The sequence below is a fragment of the Dama dama genome, chromosome 26 (assembly GCF_033118175.1).
Source record: "Dama dama isolate Ldn47 chromosome 26, ASM3311817v1, whole genome shotgun sequence".
Classification (NCBI taxonomy): Eukaryota; Metazoa; Chordata; class Mammalia; order Artiodactyla; family Cervidae; genus Dama; species Dama dama.
Genome location: NC_083706.1, coordinates 28,415,503 through 28,435,387, shown reverse-complemented (window position 1 = coordinate 28,435,387; position 19,885 = coordinate 28,415,503). Strand labels below are relative to the sequence as shown.

Here is a 19,885-nt window from a genome sequence, read left to right as displayed (position 1 = left end):
AATATAGTGGTCGCAAAAGAGTCGAACATGACTTAACCAACTAAACAACAGCTCAACTATAAGTATTTAAGGTTTCCCTGTAAATAACATGAGATTTATTATGACTTACCTTAAATCTTTTTTTGATAAGTTGCAGAATAATCTTCTGATGAGAAATATCTGAGATGGTACAAATTATTGAATGTCTTTTCTTGTTTAGGAGACCAAGTAGCAATGTATTCTGACCTGCCATTCAAGTCACCAGTTCGAGACATTGCTTATCATCCACTTGAAAATATGGTTGCATTTTGTGCATTTGGGCAGAATGAGCCAATTCTCCTATATATTTATGATTTCCATGGTAAGTCTAATGCTTGATAAGGGGAGAATATTTAGAGTAACCTTTACATTTAGGCTGAATTAGAAATTATGAGCTCTGTGAAAACTGTCATTCTTTGTATTAACAAAACTCTCTTGAATGTATTATGAAAGCCAAGCAGCTTAAAAAAGATCATATTATTATAACATTTTATTTTTTCATGAGCATTTTTATTATGGAATTTAAATATCATCAAAAGTATACATAATGGTTGTGCTCTTGTACTGTAATCATAGAAAGGTGGTCATCACTCTCTTCATAGATCAATTTAAATAAAATTCACCTAAAAACTATTTGGGAGTATCTCTAACTTTAAGAGGTAAAAACATCTAGGATATGTGAATCTGTAATGTTTTTACTTGAGTATTGAGTTAATTTCTTATTCTTTGTTTTTCTTTTTAACTAAAGCACAGTTTAAATGTTATAATTTTCTGAGAGTTTCTTAACATAAAAAAGAAGGCAAAAAAATCACTTATAGCTGATTGACTTTGTTGTACAGCACAAACCAACACAACATAGTAAAACAATTATTCTCCAATTAAAAATAAACTTTAAAAAAGGAAGGGGGAAAAGTCAAGCCTTAGCAAAAATGCCTTTTTCTACATTAAAATCAGATTATTCTTTAATTTTGGAAAATAAATAGGTTTTGAATACATTTTTAAGAAATAGTATGGCATTATTAGAATCATTTGGATTTATTGTTTTTCGTATATTTCCTTAATTTCTGACCTGAAATTAGGATTTCGTTGTTCTGTGTGGTATTGACAGTGCTGACACTCTCAAAATTGCAATTCCATTTTCTTCATGTGTTAATTCTTACACAAAAATAGATGGTTTTTATAGTCTCTGTAGTTTGTTTAAGATACCACTCACCATTTTTGCTAAGATGATTTACACACAATGTCATAAGTACCTAAGTATATAAATATGCATTTAGATAACATTGCTGTGAAACTACTTGGACAGAATGTTTTAAATTAGTGAAATGCAAGTGGTTAAGCTTCCTACATTAACACAGTGTAAATTGGTTAATGTTTGTGATAAGTGCTAAGTTGTTAGACAGTTGAATTAAGCTGTAAACCTAAAGTTCTTGATCATGGTATGAATCTTACTTTTTTTTAGGTGAGTTATATTAGAGAATATATGTAAAATCAAGATTTATCTTGTTTTAAAGAATTTTACAGAGAAGAAATAATGAATTTCTGTAACACATATTCAAATTTACAGAACACCATTACTAATGGTGAATTGTTAAACAACACAATACCATTTACTATTACAATCAATTTAGCAAAAGTCAATACTGCCTGATCACAGGAAAAGACAAGTGGATTTCTCAAATCATCTAGTGTCCAAATTTGTTGTCTAGTTCAAACATAGGTCCTGAGACAGGTCTTTCTTTTATACATTTTTAATTTTCACAGAAAAAAGAAGAGTTATACCTCATTACTTTGTAATTGGGACTGTTATTCAGGAAATAGGTATACAGTTATTTCCTCAAACTCTTAAGGAGTTTCACAACAGTTTTCATTCAATTTCTAATTTGCTTTTGAAATTTTCACTACAAATGTAATTTCAAGCTCCACCCTTATCTTTTTTCTTCACTTTACTTTTTGTCTTTGATATAAGTTCATCATTAGATTAGGTTTGTCCATTTGTTTTTTCAACAGTAGGTTTTTAGACTAAGGAGTCCATTCTAGAAGCACATGTAGGAAGAGCCAAGTGTTTGAAAGCATTGGTTTTAGGCTCAGTTCTCTTTCTTTGGTGATCTTGCACAAGCCTTCCTGCTGATCCAATTTCCCTGTCTAGTGAATGGTCCTACCGTTGTTTTGTGTCCAACTCTTTGCGACCCCATGGACTGCCAGGCTTCCCTGTCCTTCACCATCTCCTGGAGCCTGCTCAAACTCATATCCATTGAGTCGGTGATGCCATCCACCCATCTCATCCTCTGTCATCCCCTTCTCCTGCCTTCAATCTTTGCCAACTTCAGGGTCTTTTCCAGTGAGTTGGCTTTTCGCATCAGGTGGCCAAAGTATTGGAGCTTCAGCATCAGTCCTTCCAATGAATATTGAGGACTGATTTCCTTTAGGATTGACTGATTTGATCTCCTTGCTGTCCAGGGGACTCTCAAGAGTCTTTTCCAGCACCACAGTTTGAAGGCATCAGTTCTTCGGTGCTCAGCCTTTTTTATTATCCAGCTCTCACATCTGTACATGACTACTGGAAAAAGCATAGCTTTGACTATATGGACCTTTGTAGGCAAAGTAATGTCTCTGCTTTTTAATATGCTGTCTAGGTTTGTCATTGCTTTTCTTTCAAGGTGCAAGTGTCTTTTAGTCTCATGGCTGCGGTCACCGCCCACAGTGACTTGGGACTGTGGTCCTGCTACTGCTGCTGTTACCTGCCCTGCCTCAGAGTTATTTGTGAAGATGCCGTGAGATAGGGACTGTGAAAGTCCTTTGTAAGTTGATAAGCACCATATCAAAACAAAAAAGATAAAGTGGACTGTTACGCTCATCCAACCAGTATACACTTGACTTTATGGGAACTTTTGTTTTCATATGCTGATAGCATCTCTTTGGAATGAAACTGAAAACGGGGGGTGAGGGGGGGGTTTCTTTCTTTTCTTCTTTCTGTTAGTCAGCCTTTTCCTTTTGTATCTTTCTAGTTCAATTGTTTTAGAAAATAAATGCATAAAATTAAGAACATCATGTTATTTCCACACTATCTTACTGTAGAGGAGGGATTTCCATGGTGTTTTAGAATTTTAAATGTTCAAATAATACACATATTAAAATTATTTTTGCAGTGTCTGTCAGTTCGTTTTTGATATACTGAGTTATCTTTATGAGCAAAACTCAAAAGGCTTCAACGTATTTTCCCAATTCATCACTGCCTATCTTTAAAAAGAAGCATCTTTGGAAAAAGTTATGTAATCTCAAGCAATTCAAGATTTAGCACAGTTCTCATAAATAGTATATAACCATGAAAAAAAGGAAAGTTGTTTCAGACTCTGTTTTACTCATTAAAAACAAGCTGGAATCATGAAGTCTTTAAATTTTTTCAGTGAAAATTATGGCATTTATTACTGACCTATTATAGTTTTGCCTTATATTTTATTTATTTTTTAACACAGGACTATTTTGCCCAAATTTTCTTGCCTGAAAATGAAGTTTGCATGTATTTTTACATAAGTGTTTTCATGGTATTAAAATTGAAAGATCTAAAACAGTTACATGATTTTTTTAAAGAGAATTTATCAGAGCCACGATACGTTTAGGCAATTTTCAAGGAAAATGGAGCAAGTTCTTTTTTTTTTTTTAAATCAGCTAAATAAGCTGTGAATGAGACCACAATGGTAGCTAAATGTATCATCCATCTTTCAGTTCTAGCAAAATCTGTGAAGAGTCAGCAAGCATCTTTCCCTATTAAGCATATGTTCAGGTTGTGGTCTTCTGGGTCTTTCATTCTACTGACTTTTTGCTTTTTTTGGTAAGAAATATGATTTTTACTTTCAGAAGGCAGTTGTATTTGCCTGATGTTGAAAGAGTTAATCATCTAGTAATACAAAATTTAGTCACAGGGTACCACAAATAATGTACTTTTAGGATTCCCATAATAACAGAGTACTAGTCAGAGAAACGGCTTCTCCTGAATTAAATTTATGAAGCTAGACTTTAGCAATTAATGTTCTGTTATTAATCAATATTTGCCTACCTCAGAATGTAGGATCCTGTTATACATTTAATGGTAATTACATCTGATACAAAGCATTTTCCATGGGCCTGGAACTATTTTAAGCAGTTTACATGTATTTATTTTAACTTTTCACAATAATCTTATGAGGTTGGTACCATAATTATCCCTGTTTTTTGGGAACCAGGACTTGGATCCATACAGTCTGGACTTGGAATACACGCTTTCATTTGCTACACTAAACTTTTTAGCAGATTTCCTGAAATATTAGCTTTTGGTTGTCTAATATACAAACTCTTTTTGTTCCTACAAAATCATTTATTCTTCATCTTGGTGAATTTTTTGTATTATCTGTACTTTGTCGGAGGTAGAGTTGGAGGCTTATTTGTCTTTTTTTTTAAGCGGTACCTAGGCAGAATGCTGACACATATTGAATATACATGTAGTATTTTCTGTAGGATCAAGCCTAATTTTCAGAGTTGTCAGCATTATATAATAATTCCAGGTAATGAGCCTAATGTTTCGCTAGATGGCAGTATGTCCTCTGAGTCAGCATTAACTCTGGAGTGCTTTTCCGTCAGTCATTGTGTTTGAGACAAAGCAGATCTTTATTGAGCATCTCTTGTGTGCCAAGTTGATCAGGGCTGTGAAACCCAGGAATCAGAACCATGTGCTTTTCCGATCTTTTATACTTCCTAAGTAGTTAATTAAACCTCTGGGAGAATTTTAGTGAAACTGAAAAGCAGCCTACTATTGATACTAAACATGAGTTTATGTATAGAATTCCTATTTATTAATGATCACCTCTGTTAGTCATTGTTGATAGGTGTATTTTTCACATTGTGACATGCTTTACCAGAGTTCATGTGATATATACCTTTACATTCCTATAAAATTTTTGTTATAGAACTTGCCCAGTAACTAGAAGTCCATGATGTTTGTTTATAAGGTCCTATACCTAACCTGTCATATTACTGATGTGCAGTAAATCCATTGAACAGAATTGTCCACCCTTAACATTTTATAAAAATAAAGAATGAAAGGCATGATCAATATGATCAGTTAGTAAATTTGAGTCTAATAATAATAGTGGTAGTTGTAGTAGCTAACATTTATCAAGTATTTCCGCTATCAAGCATTTATTTGTTTATTAAGTATTCCCTACTCTAATTAGCATTTTACATACATTATCTTTACAGTCTTCCCCAATCCCCACGAGGTAGATGCCAGCATTATCCTCATTTTGTAGATGGTAAAACTGATGCGCAGGGAAATTAACTTGTCTGACGTCACACAGTTGATAAAATGATGTCACCTGCCAGGCTGTCTAACTCCAGAGCTCGTGTCTTTAAAACATTAAACTAATTTAGTCTTTGTGTTTCCTGTTTCATGAAGTAACTGAAGAAGGTAGCCGTATATATCTGTGGTGAAATGTAGTGTTTGTTTTCAATTTTAATATTTAGGAAGACCCCTAAAAATTAAAACTTTGGTTATCTAACTGCTGCTGTTGGGGATAATTATAATGCATTAAGCCATTATATTCTCAATAGAGTCCAAACTAAGAATTTTATTATGTAATATTAAATTTTATTTTAATTAATATTTTAATATAACTACTTTTACAATATCTTTGCAATAAAGTAATGTCTAGTTGAAATTTGACATCTGTGGTTTTATGTATAATTTAATGGTGTTCTTGAAGTACAAATTATGAATGATTCAAAAACACATATTAATATTATACCTGGATAATATTATCCTTATATATCCTATAAGGATAATATAATCCTTATACTTGGATAAGAGTAAACTGTAACATATATAACTGATTGTGTAGGGTAACATTTTGGATATCTATTATTAGGTTAGTAGGAGAAATTAAGATGGCATGACAACCCACTCCAGTATTCTTGCCTGGAGAACCCCTTGGACAGAGAAGTCTGGTGAGCTGCGTACGGTCTATAGCGTTGCACAAGCTGAACACAGCTGAAGTGATTTGTCACGTGTGCATGCCGAATGTTAAGGCATACTAAAGCCACCTGTTTCTCGGCCATATCCTAAAGCGTCTGTTTTAATATTACACATATGATGGATACTCTGATAGAAAGCTTGTGTCATTTAAGGATTCAGGGCCTGTGGAAAGTGTAGTCACCTTAATGGGTTTGTTGGAGAAGGAAATGGCAGCCCACTCCAGTGTTCTTGCCTGGAGAATCCCAGGGCCAGGGGAGCCTGGTGGGCCTCCATCTATGGGTTGCACAGGGTCGGACACGACTGAAGTGACTTAGCAGCAGCAGTAATGGGTTTGAGCACAAACCAGAGCGCTGAATTCCTCATCCAGGCATTTCCGTATTCTTAACATTGGTGCTTTTTAAAATGCCCCCAAAAGAAAAAAATGGTACTGTTGGAAATAGCAGTGTGGAGGGAAAGACTGGAGAAGGAACCTAGAGCATTTTGGTTCTAGACAAAAGGACGGCACTTTCTGTCTGTCATTTCTACATCTGTTGTTTCACCTGAAAAATTAAAATAATTTTCTATCTTATCTCAGTGTTTTATTAAAGGATAAAATGAAACTAGAAAGCAAAGACATGGAGCACTGATACATGAAGTAGTCTACAGCAGGGAAATCCTGGCTGTTTTCTGTAGCAGTAAACTATTTATTTCTCTAGTTTTGAAGTCTGGGAAGTCCAAGACCAAGGGGCTGACAGATTCTGTGTCCAATGAGAGCCCACTTTCTGATTCATAGATAGCACCTTTAAGCTGTTACTTCATATGGTGGAAGGGGCAAGGGAGCTCTCTGAGGCCTCGTATAAGGGCACTAATACCATTCATGCGGGCTCTGCTCTCATGACCCAGTCCCCTCCCCAGAGCCTCACCTCCTGATATCATCACCATGGGAGTTAGGATTTCAGGATAGGACTTCTCGGGGAACGTAACATTCAGATCACGGAAATTCTCTTCAGGAAGCAAATGTGAAAGGAAAAGGGGGAGGATGCTACGTAACTGCAGAATGCTAGGAAACAAGAGCAGCAGACTTACCAGCTTACGGTAATAGTATTATAATTAGAAATAGAAATATTTATAAGGTATCTGGGCTTCCCAGGTGGTGCTAGTAGTGAAGAACCCGCCTGCCAATGCAGGAGACACAAAAAGACACAGGTTCAATCCCTGGATTGGGAAGAGCCCCTGGAGGAGAGCATGGCAACCCACTCCAGTATTCTCTCCTGGAGAGTCTCATGGGCAGAGGGGCCTGGTGGGCTACATCCACGGGGTCGCAAAGAGTCGGACATGACTGAAGCGACTTGGCATGCATGCATGCATAAGGTATCCAGTGAGATAATTAGGTACAGTAACAGGGCTACGTATAATAGCAGATGTTGACCAAAGATATTAAATGTTGAACCAAAAGGAAATCTTACTGTTAATATAGTGTAAGAGAAAGACTGCTGTTTTTTAGTTATATTTTATTATGAAGTTAATACATGCTGCTCCTGCTGCTAAGTCGCTTCAGTTGTGTCCGACTCTGTGCGACCCCATAGACGGCAGCCCACCAGGCTCCCCTGTCCCTGGGATTCTCCAGGCAAAAGTACTGGAGTGGGTTGCCATTGCCTTCTCCAGTTAATAACATAAATACACATAAATCTTAATAATGACAAACCTTGTATTCTCTTCAAATGCAAAGGGCACAAGATTAAAATATCTTATTTCCTCCATTCTTCCTCCTATAAAGATAAAAATCTCCTGAGCAAACCACTTTATTTTTTATGATTGTTTAGGGCCAGAACATACGCAAAAGCACTGAATTTATATATATAAATCAGGATAGAGTGTCAGTTATGAAAGCATTTTAAGAACTTTTTAAATTATGTAAAATGTAGAATCCCAAATTTTAGATGAAAGAAGGTAAATTTAGAAGTATTTTGATGGATATAGGAAGGAAAGGAAATGACATTTCCGTTAAGCAAATGTAGTTGTCACCTTTGTGTTCTCAGCACCTTGCCCATTGCTTTGCAGTACCACTCAGAACACAGCAGGAATTTCTTGTTGACCTCCAAAACTTCAGACCCCCAAAAGGCGGACAGTGTCTTTGTATTCCCAGGGCCTGCTCTAGGGCACTACTCAAAGTCATGGAAGGATAGGGATGAGACTGTTAGAGCTGTGAGTTTTCAACATAATTAGTTAGGTTAGAGCTAAATTAACACAAAGAAGAGAAAATGGCAGCATGAAAAGCTACAGTTATCAAATTGCAACATCATACTCTAACTATGGCCTATATAGTAATGATTTAGAAAGCTTTAAGTGTTAGAAGCATAGAGCTGAAAGGAATTTCAGAAACCACCTATTATAATCTCTTTTATAATGAAATAATCTGTACAGTCTTGTACAAATAGATATCTCTAAGTGGGTGGAGGAGGGGAAAGAATATAATAACTAGTAAGCAGCCTGTTTGTAGTATCTGAGAATCTGGTCTTTATGAATATTACTGGAGGTTGTTTTATGGCTCTTCACAGAACTAGAGGAGCTAAAGATAAAGTAGGGTGTTAATTTGACCCCTTGAAATCCAGTCAGATAGGTTTTTATTGCTTTATAAACTTTTTTTCTTCTGATTAATAATATATTGTGAGAAACTTTCCATCGTGATGATTATACATATGTACATAATTTTAGTGGCTAAATTCCGTTTCATTAAATGAACACACTGATTTATTTAAACCACTGTTGTTGCACAGTTCCACTGTTATATGTTTTTCATTATTTTAAGCAATACTTTAGTACACACCTGCCTACCCTTACTCAGTTTATTCCTTGAGAAAAAAAAATCTTGAGGTACAGTGGGTTAGTGGAATAGGCAATAAAAGAAACAGCACTTTCCAATTTGCCTTCTTCTCCTTATTCCTGCTTTAATTATTAGTAAGGTTGGCTATATAGTTCTTGTTTTGTGATTTTTCTGTAACGGTCATTTGCCCATTTTTCTGTTGGATTATTTATTTTTAATTGATTTGGTGGGGATTCTGAATAATAACCCCTTAGCACTTTTTCTTAGCAGTTTTGTTGAGATATAACTGACAATAAACTATATATATATTTTTTTTCTTTTTAGGTTTTTTTTTTAGTGTGGACCATTTTAAAGTTTTTATCAAATTTGTTACAATATCATTTCTGTTTTATGTTTTGGTTTTTTGGCCTCTAGGCATGTGGGATTTTAGCTGCCTGACCAGGGACCCAACCTGTACACCTTGCATTGTAAGGCAAAATTTTAATCATTGTACCTCAAGGGAAGTCCCCCTAAACTGCATATATTTTAAAAGTACATGCTGATAAGTCAAGACATATTTATATACTTGTTAAACTGTCACCTCAATCAAGATAATGAACATATCCATCATCCCCAGAGTTACTATGTGATCCTTAGTCATCTCCCTACCTCCTCCTCCCACCAGGCAAACACTGAATTAATTTGAATTTTCTAGATTTGTATATAAGTGAAACAGTATATGCCATATACTCATTTTTTTTGTTGTTCTGGCTTCTTTCACTCATACTTACTTTGAAGTTTGTCTTACTTTGTGTTTTAGAAGCACACACTTTGTGTTTTAGAGTTTATCAATAGTTCCTTTTTATTTCTGAGTATTATTTTATTGTACTGCTATATCATGGTTTGTTTTTCCATTCACCTGTTGATGGGCATTTGAGTTTTATTTAGTTTTTAGCTACTACAAATAAAGATGCTATGAATGTTCATCTACATGTGTTTTTATAAACATATGTTTTTATTTCTCGAGTAAATTCTCAAGAGTAGAAGGGCTAGATCTCATTGCAGACATATGTTTTAAGAAGCTGCCAAACTGTTGTCTAAACTGGTTGTATCATTTAATTTTCCTATCAGTAGTCTATGTTTCAGTATCTCTGTATCTTTTCAAATTTGAAATGGCTAATTCTTTTCATTTTAGCCTTTGTAATTGGGTGGAGGGCGGTTTCATTTTGGTTTTAGTTTGCTTATCTTTAATGACTGATGATGGTAACCACCTTTTTGTGTGCCCACTTACCACCCATATTTCTTCTTCAGTGAATTGTCTGTTCAAACCTCTTGCCCACTTGTAAAATGAGCTTGTTTGTTTTCTGATTATTGAACTTTGAGAGTTAGGTTTCCTTTATATACATGGTGCTCTATCAGATATATGACTTGCAAGTATTTCTCCCTGTCTTTGGCTTTTCTTCTGTCTTAAGAGCTTTAGAGAACAGACTTTGAAATTTTTATGAAGTCCAAAATTACCATTGTTTCTTCTATGGATTTTTAAGTTGCATAATTATATAATCAAGGGAATACTATTTTAAATGATTACTGTTTTTCTCCTTTGTACTTACAGGCATTTAAAATTTTTCCCATCCATTTATTTTAAATGATCAAATGAGATGCCTGTGAAAGCATCCTGAAAATCACAGAGTTACAACAGAGGTGCTATTTCCTTCCTCCTCCTTCCCCTCCTCATCGCCACTGTCATCAAAAACATTCAACTTCTGAGCCATCTGTTCCACTCTGGAGAATTAATCCAAAGGAAAAACTCCTTTAGAAAAACAAATTACAAAAGCACTCACTCACATATGCCCCACGTGGCTCAGACAGTAAAGAAACTGCCTGCAATGCAGGAGACCTGAATTCCATCCCTGGGTCGGGAAGATCCCCTGGAGGAGGGCATGGCAGCCCACTGCAGTGTTCTTGCCTGGAAAACCCCATGCACAGACAAGCCTGGTGGGCTGTAGCCCATGGGGTCGCAAAGAGTCGGGCACAGACTGAACAATTTAGCACTTTCTTTCACTTTTCTTTACTTACATATGTCTATAATGAGAGAAAACAGGAAACATTTATAGGTATTTTAACAATAAACTGTGGTGCTTCTTTCAATGAGATATTGTAAGGCATTTATAAATGGTAATTACACAGTTGTAGAAATAGAAAAAAATTACGTTTAAATTGAAAAACTTAAATTGTGTTTACACTGATACCTTACATAAAATGTACATATGGATAAAGATTAGGAGGGGCATAGAAATATGAAAACGGCTGTTTTAAAAGATAGGTTTGTGAATAATCATTTTTATTGTTTTTGTATTTTCTTTAATTCTACTTTGTGTTTTTTTGTACTATGTTTTCTGTATGTATCTCTTTAAAGCTAGGGTCCCATTCCAATGTCCAAGATACTGCATGGTCTTCCAGGCTCAGTTATGCTGCCTGACATGAGGTTACCTGTGAAATTAGTTCATTTCCTTCTTTATGGTTTTGTCAGTCATGTTGTATTATTGTTATGCAGTATTTAAACTGTTTTATGCACTTTCTGATCATGTGTTTAACACTACCGTTTCATGGCTTAATTTTTCCATTGTGTTTTTACTGTGATGATTAACTAATCATGGATTTGTTTTTTTTTCCAGTTGCCCGGCAGGAGGCTGAAATCTTCAGACGCTACAATGGAACCTTTCCATTACCTGGAATACACCAAAGTCAAGATGCTTTATGCACCTGCCCTAAACTGCCTCATCAAGGATCCTTTCAGACTGATGACTATGTCCCCACTGAACATTCTTCAATGAAGATGCAGCAAGTGAAACAGAGAATTGATTCTGTCACAGTATGTTTATTTCATTTTATGCAGTAGACAAGTTGGAAACTTTAAAACCATTTCAATCCTGTTTTACACACCCATGCCAATAAATATTAATTGAATGAAAAAATGGAAAAAGTGAGTGTTAGTCACTCAGTCATGTCCAACTCTTTGTGACCCTATGGACTATAGCCCACTACGCTCCTTTGTCTGTGTAGATCCTCCGGGCAAGAATACTGGAGTGGTTTGCCATGCCCTCCTCCGGGGGATCTTCCCAACCCAGGGACTGAACCCAGGTCTTCCGCATTGCAGGCAGATTCTTTGCCATCTGAACCACTAGGCAATTCCAGTAGTTACTTGAAACTAGACCTTCTTCTACGTTTATAGTTACTTTCTGGTACTTGTTTTAAAATCACTAACTGCAGTAAGCAAACTAAACTTAGGATAATCTATTATGTTTTCCTGGCCTGATAGATTCTGTAAATATCAGTCCAAGACCTGTTTCTCTATTTCAAAAGTATGTGTCTATATGCACATATACAGCACGTAGGCACACACACCTATGACAACCAACCAACCTGGAAAAATACTTAACATAAAATATAAAAGAAACAGCCTTCTTAATATGCAAGAACTAAATAATAAAGAAAGTAGTGAGACTTCAATTAGGAAATCCATAAAAGAAATAAACATGTACTTCCAAAAGAGTAGGCACAAGTGTTTCATAAACGTATTTTAAAGTTCTGTTGCACTTCTAAGAAAGGTAGTGCCACCAAACCAGATATTTGCTGCAAAACTGGAAAATAGATGATAAAATGAGGACAATGCTTGGTTAAAAGTCCTGTGGTATTCTGTTAGTGATAAATTACTATACAGTCTTTCTCAAAGTTAAGTGGTAAAATGTATTAAGAAGATAGAACATCCTTAAAAATCCTTATGCTCTCTGACCATGATAATTCTTTCACTGAGAATTAGCCTTGAAGACATGAACTTCACAGGCTTGCTTTTGGTTGTGTTCCCCCTTTTGATACATTGCCTGGCACTTAATAAATCATCCCTTCTCCTCCTCCTTTGATAGGAATATTGACCAGTTTTAAACCAAACATAGGAAGAACTACATTGAGACATCTTTAGCTTGGACTGTACTTTCTTCCTCTCTCCTTTTCCTTTTTTATAGAGTTATAGAGTGTGAGGTATACAGATCACACAGCCAAGGGGGGGTTAGGTTTAGTTGGAATATGGGGGAAATTTTTTTATATGTCTCAGTATAAATTTTAGAATATATGACTATAAATTAATGATTTCAGTGTTGTAATTCTGTATATTTTAGCATTTTTAAATAACTGAATAATGCATGGTGTTCCAGATATTAAAAGGAAGTATGAATAGATAAATGGAGTTTTAAAACTTAGAGAAAAATATTTATTCACTCGGGGAGAAAAAGGTGACCTTGTCTAAAATATTGCATGGCAATATGACTTCATCTACAGACCTAAGAGCAACTCACAGACAGACATATAAAAAAACATTTCCTGCAGCCTGTCAGTCTTTACACTGTAAAGCTTAACATTCTGGAATCACTTTGGTCTTGGAGCTTTTTACCTGCATCATCTTTTATAGCTGTCATCCTCAGATAAATGAAAGGATGTAAGAACAGATGAAAGTAGATGTACAGGAAAAATTAAAAAAAAATTTCAGGAAAATATTTTTTAAGATATGAAATCAAAGGCAAGGGAAGTAAATGGATGATTTATTATAAGAGAAAAGCTCATTTGTCTTAGAATCATTGATTTATTTAGCTTTTGCTAAACTTTTCCTTTTAAAAATTATTCAGATGTACGCTTTGGGATTGAGGTAGATCGAGGCTTCCTTTGGAAGTGAAAGCTTTGTCTACGTGCTGTGGTTTTGTAAAACCATATATTTCCCGTGTTAAGAGAATTCTTTGAACTTTTTTTCAAATGTTCTCTGCAGAGTGTTTTCCCTCAGAATGTAAGTAGTATGTATGGGAGTAAAAACAAAACGTCATCTTTGTTCCCACAGAAGCTTCGTTCTTTTCACATCTTGCGGGCGTTTAGGTTGACTAGATTCCCGCCTTTGGTCACAGTGCCTTTTCTCGTATTTCCTGAACTGTGTTTGTTTATTGTTGTTCAGTCACGAAGTCTTATCCGACTGACTCTTTGCGATCCCATGGACTGCAGCACGTCAGGCTTTCTTGTCCTTTCCCTATCTTCTGGAATTTGCTCAAACTCATGTCCATCTAGTCGGTGACGCCATCCAGCCATCTCATCCTGTCACCCCCTTCTCCTCTTGCTTTCAACCTTTCCCAGCATCAGGGTCTTTTCCAATGAGTTGGCGCTTTGCATCAGGTGGCCAAAGTATTGGAGCTTCAGCTTCAGCATCAGTCCTTCCAATGAGTGTTTAGGGTTGATTTCCTTTAGGATTGACTGATTTGATCTCCTTGCCGTCCAAGGGACTCTCAAGAGTCTTCTCCATTTTTTTATACCCCAAATTCCTTTTTCTTTTAGGTTTCTGTTACTTAGTTTAAAGAGACTTACTTAGTTTAGAAGAGACTCTGTCATTGGTCTTCTATGTAAAAATCTAATAGAGAAAACTGTATTACTTCTGTATTATATAAGACTGTATTCCTGAATATACTTCTTTCTTAGTAACCACAGAAGGAATGTTTTTCTAAGAAAATACAGTTCAAGTTTAGGGTGTGATTTGTGTATGTGTGAATTTTGCATAATAGGTTCAGCTCCACAGACATTTCATAGGTGTTTACTCGAGAATGAGTGACAGTTGCCAAAAATAGATAATTTACTGTTCTTGGTAGCTTTATCATTTACTCATAATAAAACTCAGCTAACTGTTTCATACCTAACAGAGCCAGCACTGCGCTATACCACTGCAGCATCACCTACACGGCTCTGCAAGCCAGCGAAGACCTCACAGGTAGACAGAATCTGAGAACAGTGACACTGCTCATTCTAAGGTTTCAGACCCAGAAATCTGGTCTTATCAGTATATGCAGAGCTCCTCAGAATCTGGGGTACCTGCTCAGAGTAAGCAGTCCTACAAAAAGTTGATCTATAAACTTAAATATCTTATAATGAAAAGTATACCTCTTCAGCTGCCTGAGCACTCAAGACCACTTTCCCTTTTAAAAATTTACCTGCTATCTAGGTCAGTGATCACAGAGTCATAGGGTTTGAATGGGTTTAAAAAATGTTTTAGAGACTTCCCTGGTGGCCCAGTAGAATAAGATTCTGTGCTTCCAATGTAGGGGGCATAGGTTTGATCCCTGGTTGGGAAACTAAGAATCCCATGTACCACACGGTGTGGCTGAGAAAAATTTTAAATAGAAATTAATTAATTAAAATACTGTATGCCAGTTTTGGGGGAAAATGATCAATTTCCTCTACCCCACGGGAGATTTCATCTTATAATAATTGGTAATAGTTAGCACCTATTTCAGAGAAGGCAATGGCACCCCACTCCAGGACTCTTGTCTGGAAAAGCCCATGGACAGAGGAGCCTGGTGGGCTGCAGTCCATGGGGTCGCGAAGAGTCGGACACGACTGAGCGACTTCACTTTGACTTTTCACTTTCATGCATTGGAGAAGGAAATGGCAACCCACTCCAGTGTTCTTGCCTGGAGGATCCCAGGGACGGCAGAGCCTGGTGGGCTGCCGTCTGTGGGGTTGCTCAGATTTGGACACGCCTGAAGCGACTCAGCAGCAGCGGCAGCACCTGTGTAATTATGGTTAGCAACCAGCATAATGAATTCCCAGTACTGTGCCAGGTGTCTTACAAGCTCATTGTATTTAGCCCTCAAAACCATCCTATAACACAGACGCTAATATTATCCCCATTTTAGAGAAGATTCTAGTTGAGGCTTTCAGAGATCAAGCAGTGTTGCCAGCCTTACACAAATGGAAACACTGGAGCTGAGATTTAGTCCAGGCTGTCAGAATCCCACGTCCCAGTCAGTTTTACTGCCTTCTTTTAATGACTGAGATTACTAATATCCTTTAGATGTAGAGTATGTCCCTTCGCAATTTCTGGATTTAAAAAGAAGACGTTCTTCTTTCTCAGGTCTCTTTTTCTCTAAACTTCCACATTGTTACCATTTTTCTCTAGTTCCCTACTAGACTGATGATATATGCTGGTTAACCTTCACTGGATTTGAGTATTATTTGTGTCTGTTTAGCAGCAACTTTTCAAGTCATTTATTTTATGTTGACTTTGACTAATTTCTTTTTTCAAAAGTGACTTTTTCTTGGTCTTATCCCATGAGTTGTAGGCAATTCCTTTCTTTTGCTCCTCCAGTCATATATGTTACTCTTCAGAAGTGTTTATTATTAGATTTCCTCTGGAGTAAATTACTAATATGAGAATTATATGTATGGGTATTGTTATTTATAGAGATAATTATATACCTGCAGTTCAGAGTGTGTCTGTTAGATATGTTAATGTTCCAGTACAGAATTTTAGTGTTTACGTTAAGTTTATCGAGGAGACAAACTTTTCTCCTGTGAAGAGACACGGGCAGATACATGTGGGCCTTCCAGAGTCTTGTTCGCCAGTGCCTTTTCTTTTAGCAAGTTAGATTTACCAAAGTCATGTCACTGAGTCTCTTCATTTTACACTCTTCCCAGCTCATTGGAAAAAGTACAGAGTGACACCTGCATGTGATAGGTTAAAAAACACTCTCCCGGATGTTGATTTTGGTTTTTAAAAGATTAATAGTTGAATGTGTTAACAAGAATTGATATTTTTAAATGAAATTATGAATCTCTCTTTACTTATTTTATTGTATTTCTTTCAGGAGGTGATACGAGCCTGTGCAGCAAAGGTGAGTGGTTTTTTATTACCAGGACGACAACTTCAGGTTCCATTGTGATGAACCAGAGAATTGAAATGTAGCATTCATAGATTTAGTAGAACTTTTGAAAAACTTCATCTGATACCTGTTTGTTACAATTGGGGTTGAGTTTATCAAGGAATCATAATACTGGAACCAGAGAGTTTAGCAAGTGGCTTAATATTTTTGAAGATTTAAGAATATTAAGGAATTGGGATGTATCAATACTTTTAGTAAGGAGTCAGTAAGATCATTTCCTTCTCTGAGAAAAATACAATGTGATACATACAATATAGGTAGGAGACACCAACACAGTTGCAGTGTGTGAAGGGGGCATGAAGTATGTAAGCCTTGAAATGAATGGAAGCTGTGCGCATATAGGAATAATATATTGTGTTCTGGATTATTTGTGCCTTGTTGCATACTTCCTTTCCCATTTAACTATGTAACAGTCCTGAGAGACAGGTTAGAGATGATTGCTATTCCAGTTTTGGAAAGAGGAAACTGAGGTTGAGAGAGGTTTAAGTAATTTGCCCAAGACCCCAAAGTCAGTCCGAAAACGGAGATTGATACGAAGAGGCTCTTGATTGGTAAACAATTGCAACTAAACTATATCTGAGTGGCTTTCAACCTAACAACTTTCTTTAGCTTTCTTCCTTTTACAAGCAAGGTTATTTTATGTACAAACTTCAACTCAGTTATCAAGAAAATAAGTTTTATTTAAAAGAGTTGGAATGACACCACCTGTCCATTCTTCCCTCTTATTTTTTCCTGTACGTTTTCAAAATTCAGGTGAATCATGAGATATCCGTTTATTTGTCACATATGGTTATATATTGTCACGAACTAAAAGGGTGAGGTCTCCAGAAGTGAAAGAATTAAAGTGGTATTAGTACAGTCAAAGCCTGCTTTATGTAATGTCAGTGCAATAGAAATACTGTCTTTACTCAGCGGACCCCTCCTACCATGTGGCAGGTGCTTAGAATACAGAAGTTAGTAGGCTATTGTCTCGTTCCACATGAGGCATCTCATGGAGGAAATGTGTCAGAAAACACTAGGCTTATCCCATCACTGAGCTGTCCAGTATCAGTCAGGACCCATCACTTTTTTACCTAATTATCACAAGTCAACAGGAAATAGAATAGAGACAAGGGGAAGGAAGATGGGGGGGGGGGGGTGCGGAGAGAGAACAAACTTTATTCTGACTTGAGCTGCAGATGTTCAGGAAACTTGTTCCTGATAGCAATGATTGGTGTAATGATTGTAGCTCCAAGATTACTAAATGTTCTTAAGTATGTATAGGATATAAAACTGGAGTCAAAAAATAGTTTATCCTCTTGATTAGCAGTTCAGAGCGATTTCTCTTTATTTTTACAAATATGTTATGTACCCCTCTTTTGTAATGCTGTCTGAACGTCCAAAGAGTGAAGTGTTCTGCACATATTTGGCAAGGCTTTATGGAGAACATCCTCTGCTAATCTGGAAACTTCCTGAGGGTGGAGGTCCATGTCATTCATCTTTGTGTTCCTAGTACTTAACAAAAAGTAGAATAAATTATGATTGAAAATATGACATTTTTGGAAATCAGTCAAGGTATGGAAAGATTGGGCTTCCCAGGTGATGCTAGTAATAAAGAACCTGCCTGCCACTGCAAGAGACATAAGAGATGCGGGTTTGATCCCTGGGTCAGGAAGATACCCTGGAGGAGGGCAGGGCGACCCACTCCAGTGTTCCTGCCTGGAGAATCCCATGGACAGAGGAGCCTGATGGGCTGCAGTCCATGGGGTCACAAGGAGTCGGACACAACTGAAGAGACTTAGATGCAGTAGCAGGAGCATGGGAAGATTAACCTACTAAAGTCTTTAGTTATTTCCTTTTTTTATGACAGTTTTATTGAGATATAATACACATCTCACAATAGTCATGCTTTCAAAGTATACAGTTTACTGGGTTTTATCATATACATAGAATTGGCAACCATCACTACTGTCTCTCCAAAAATAGAGATTATTCCCTCCAAAAAGAAACCCCATTTTCTCTCAGCAGTCATTCTCCATTTCTGGGTAAGGACAGGCACACACACGTACACGCACACCCCCAAACAAAGCACTCAAACTCCTGGTAACCAGCAGGAGTGGTTTATACTTTCTGTCTCTGTATATTTGCCAATTCTGGTTATTTTCTATAAATGGATTCATAAAATATATGATCATTTATTACTGGCTTTCTATAGCTTAGAATAGTGTTTTCTTGAGTTCACTTGATAAGGAACTAATCCTGTCCTGCGAAAGTTCTTATCTAGATGTGAAACTGGCATGCTAAAGGAGCAGAAAAAAGATCACTAATCTTAAGGGGGATAGTGAGCAAGTGGGGAAGAGCAGTGTTTCATGACAAGTTGGGGAGAAGCTCAGGAGATCAGGCCTGCCTTTTTTTTTTTTTTTAGGGAAAACCTTAATCCAACTGCACAGCAAAACAGGTTAAAACAATTTAAAAAATTCACTTCGGAGCAAACCAGATCCGGATAGATTCCTTTAGAGAGCTGTTTCCTGCATGGTTTTTCTCCCCAGTCATTGTCCACAGGACTCTGAGAAGACATAGGAATATGCAGGTGCAGACTCAAGGCTCAGCTTCATCTCCAACGTTGTGGAACAGGCCTGCCTTTTAAATGGTCTTGTAAGCGTGGTAATGTAGAGGAGGAAAAGCTTTATCTTCTGCCCTTATAGGTTCTGTGACTGGTCTAAGGGTTAAATTGGCATAGACAGATTAACAGGAGAAAAAAATGCAATTTTAATTTCATACATATGTGAGCCCCAGAAAGATATGGGATGCCAAAGACTGCCAGGCAGCTGGGGCTTACATGCCACCTGAGCCTAGAAAAGGGATGGAGGAGTCTGACGCTTCTGGGGCGGAAGGCAACTCAAGAGAAGGTAAGAGGAGGAACTGGTTGGCAGACATAAGTCTCTCAAGTGAACAAGTTGTCCCTAATGATAAATGGCTCTTTTCCTGGTATAGAGCCCCATTCTAATTTCTGTTTCTCTTACAAAAGATAGCTTCCACTTTGTGTTCAGAATGCCTGTGTTTATAGTTTCTCAAAGTAATCCTTATGCAAAAGAGGCACATTTTCTGGTGGCATATTCTACTATCCTTCAGTAAGGAGTTTAGGATATTAATTAGAGAAACAAGTGACTGAGATGTGAAGCTGGAAAGAACGTGAGAATGGATTCTAAAAGGCGAGTAATAGTCTTCAGTTCAAGGAAGAGGAGATTGTGGCCTATACTAGGATTGTGTTACAAGATAAACTGAGGCATATTAAACATTTTAGGAGGGTTTTCTTTGAGCAAAAATCAATTCGAATTGATTAGGGCCAAC

The 19,885-nt window shown here is 36.7% G+C and overlaps 1 protein-coding gene and 1 non-coding gene across 8 annotated transcripts in view; one reads left to right on the top strand and one right to left on the bottom strand.

Moving 5' to 3' along the window:
- The window catches only part of AHI1 (Abelson helper integration site 1), a 210,341-nt gene that overhangs the window by 67,548 nt on the left and 122,908 nt on the right, over positions 1 to 19,885 (top strand). For 6 of the 7 annotated variants that reach the window (XR_009690712.1, XR_009690711.1, XR_009690710.1 and 3 more), the window contains 3 exons: positions 200 to 340; positions 11,483 to 11,679; positions 16,481 to 16,507. Coding sequence is in view for 4 of the 7 variants with exons in the window: in XM_061130460.1 (XP_060986443.1) it covers positions 200 to 340; positions 11,483 to 11,679; positions 16,481 to 16,507 (365 nt within the window). In the remaining 3 variants the exon portion in view is untranslated. Of the gene's footprint in view, positions 1 to 199; positions 341 to 2,678; positions 2,822 to 11,482; positions 11,680 to 16,480; positions 16,508 to 19,885 lie in introns of those variants that run through there. The other variant, XM_061130459.1, reaches the window with a different exon arrangement.
- Positions 19,054 to 19,161, bottom strand: LOC133047376 (small nucleolar RNA SNORA73 family). The gene has a single exon (XR_009690737.1). It is a non-coding gene; the product is annotated as a small nucleolar RNA SNORA73 family (small nucleolar RNA).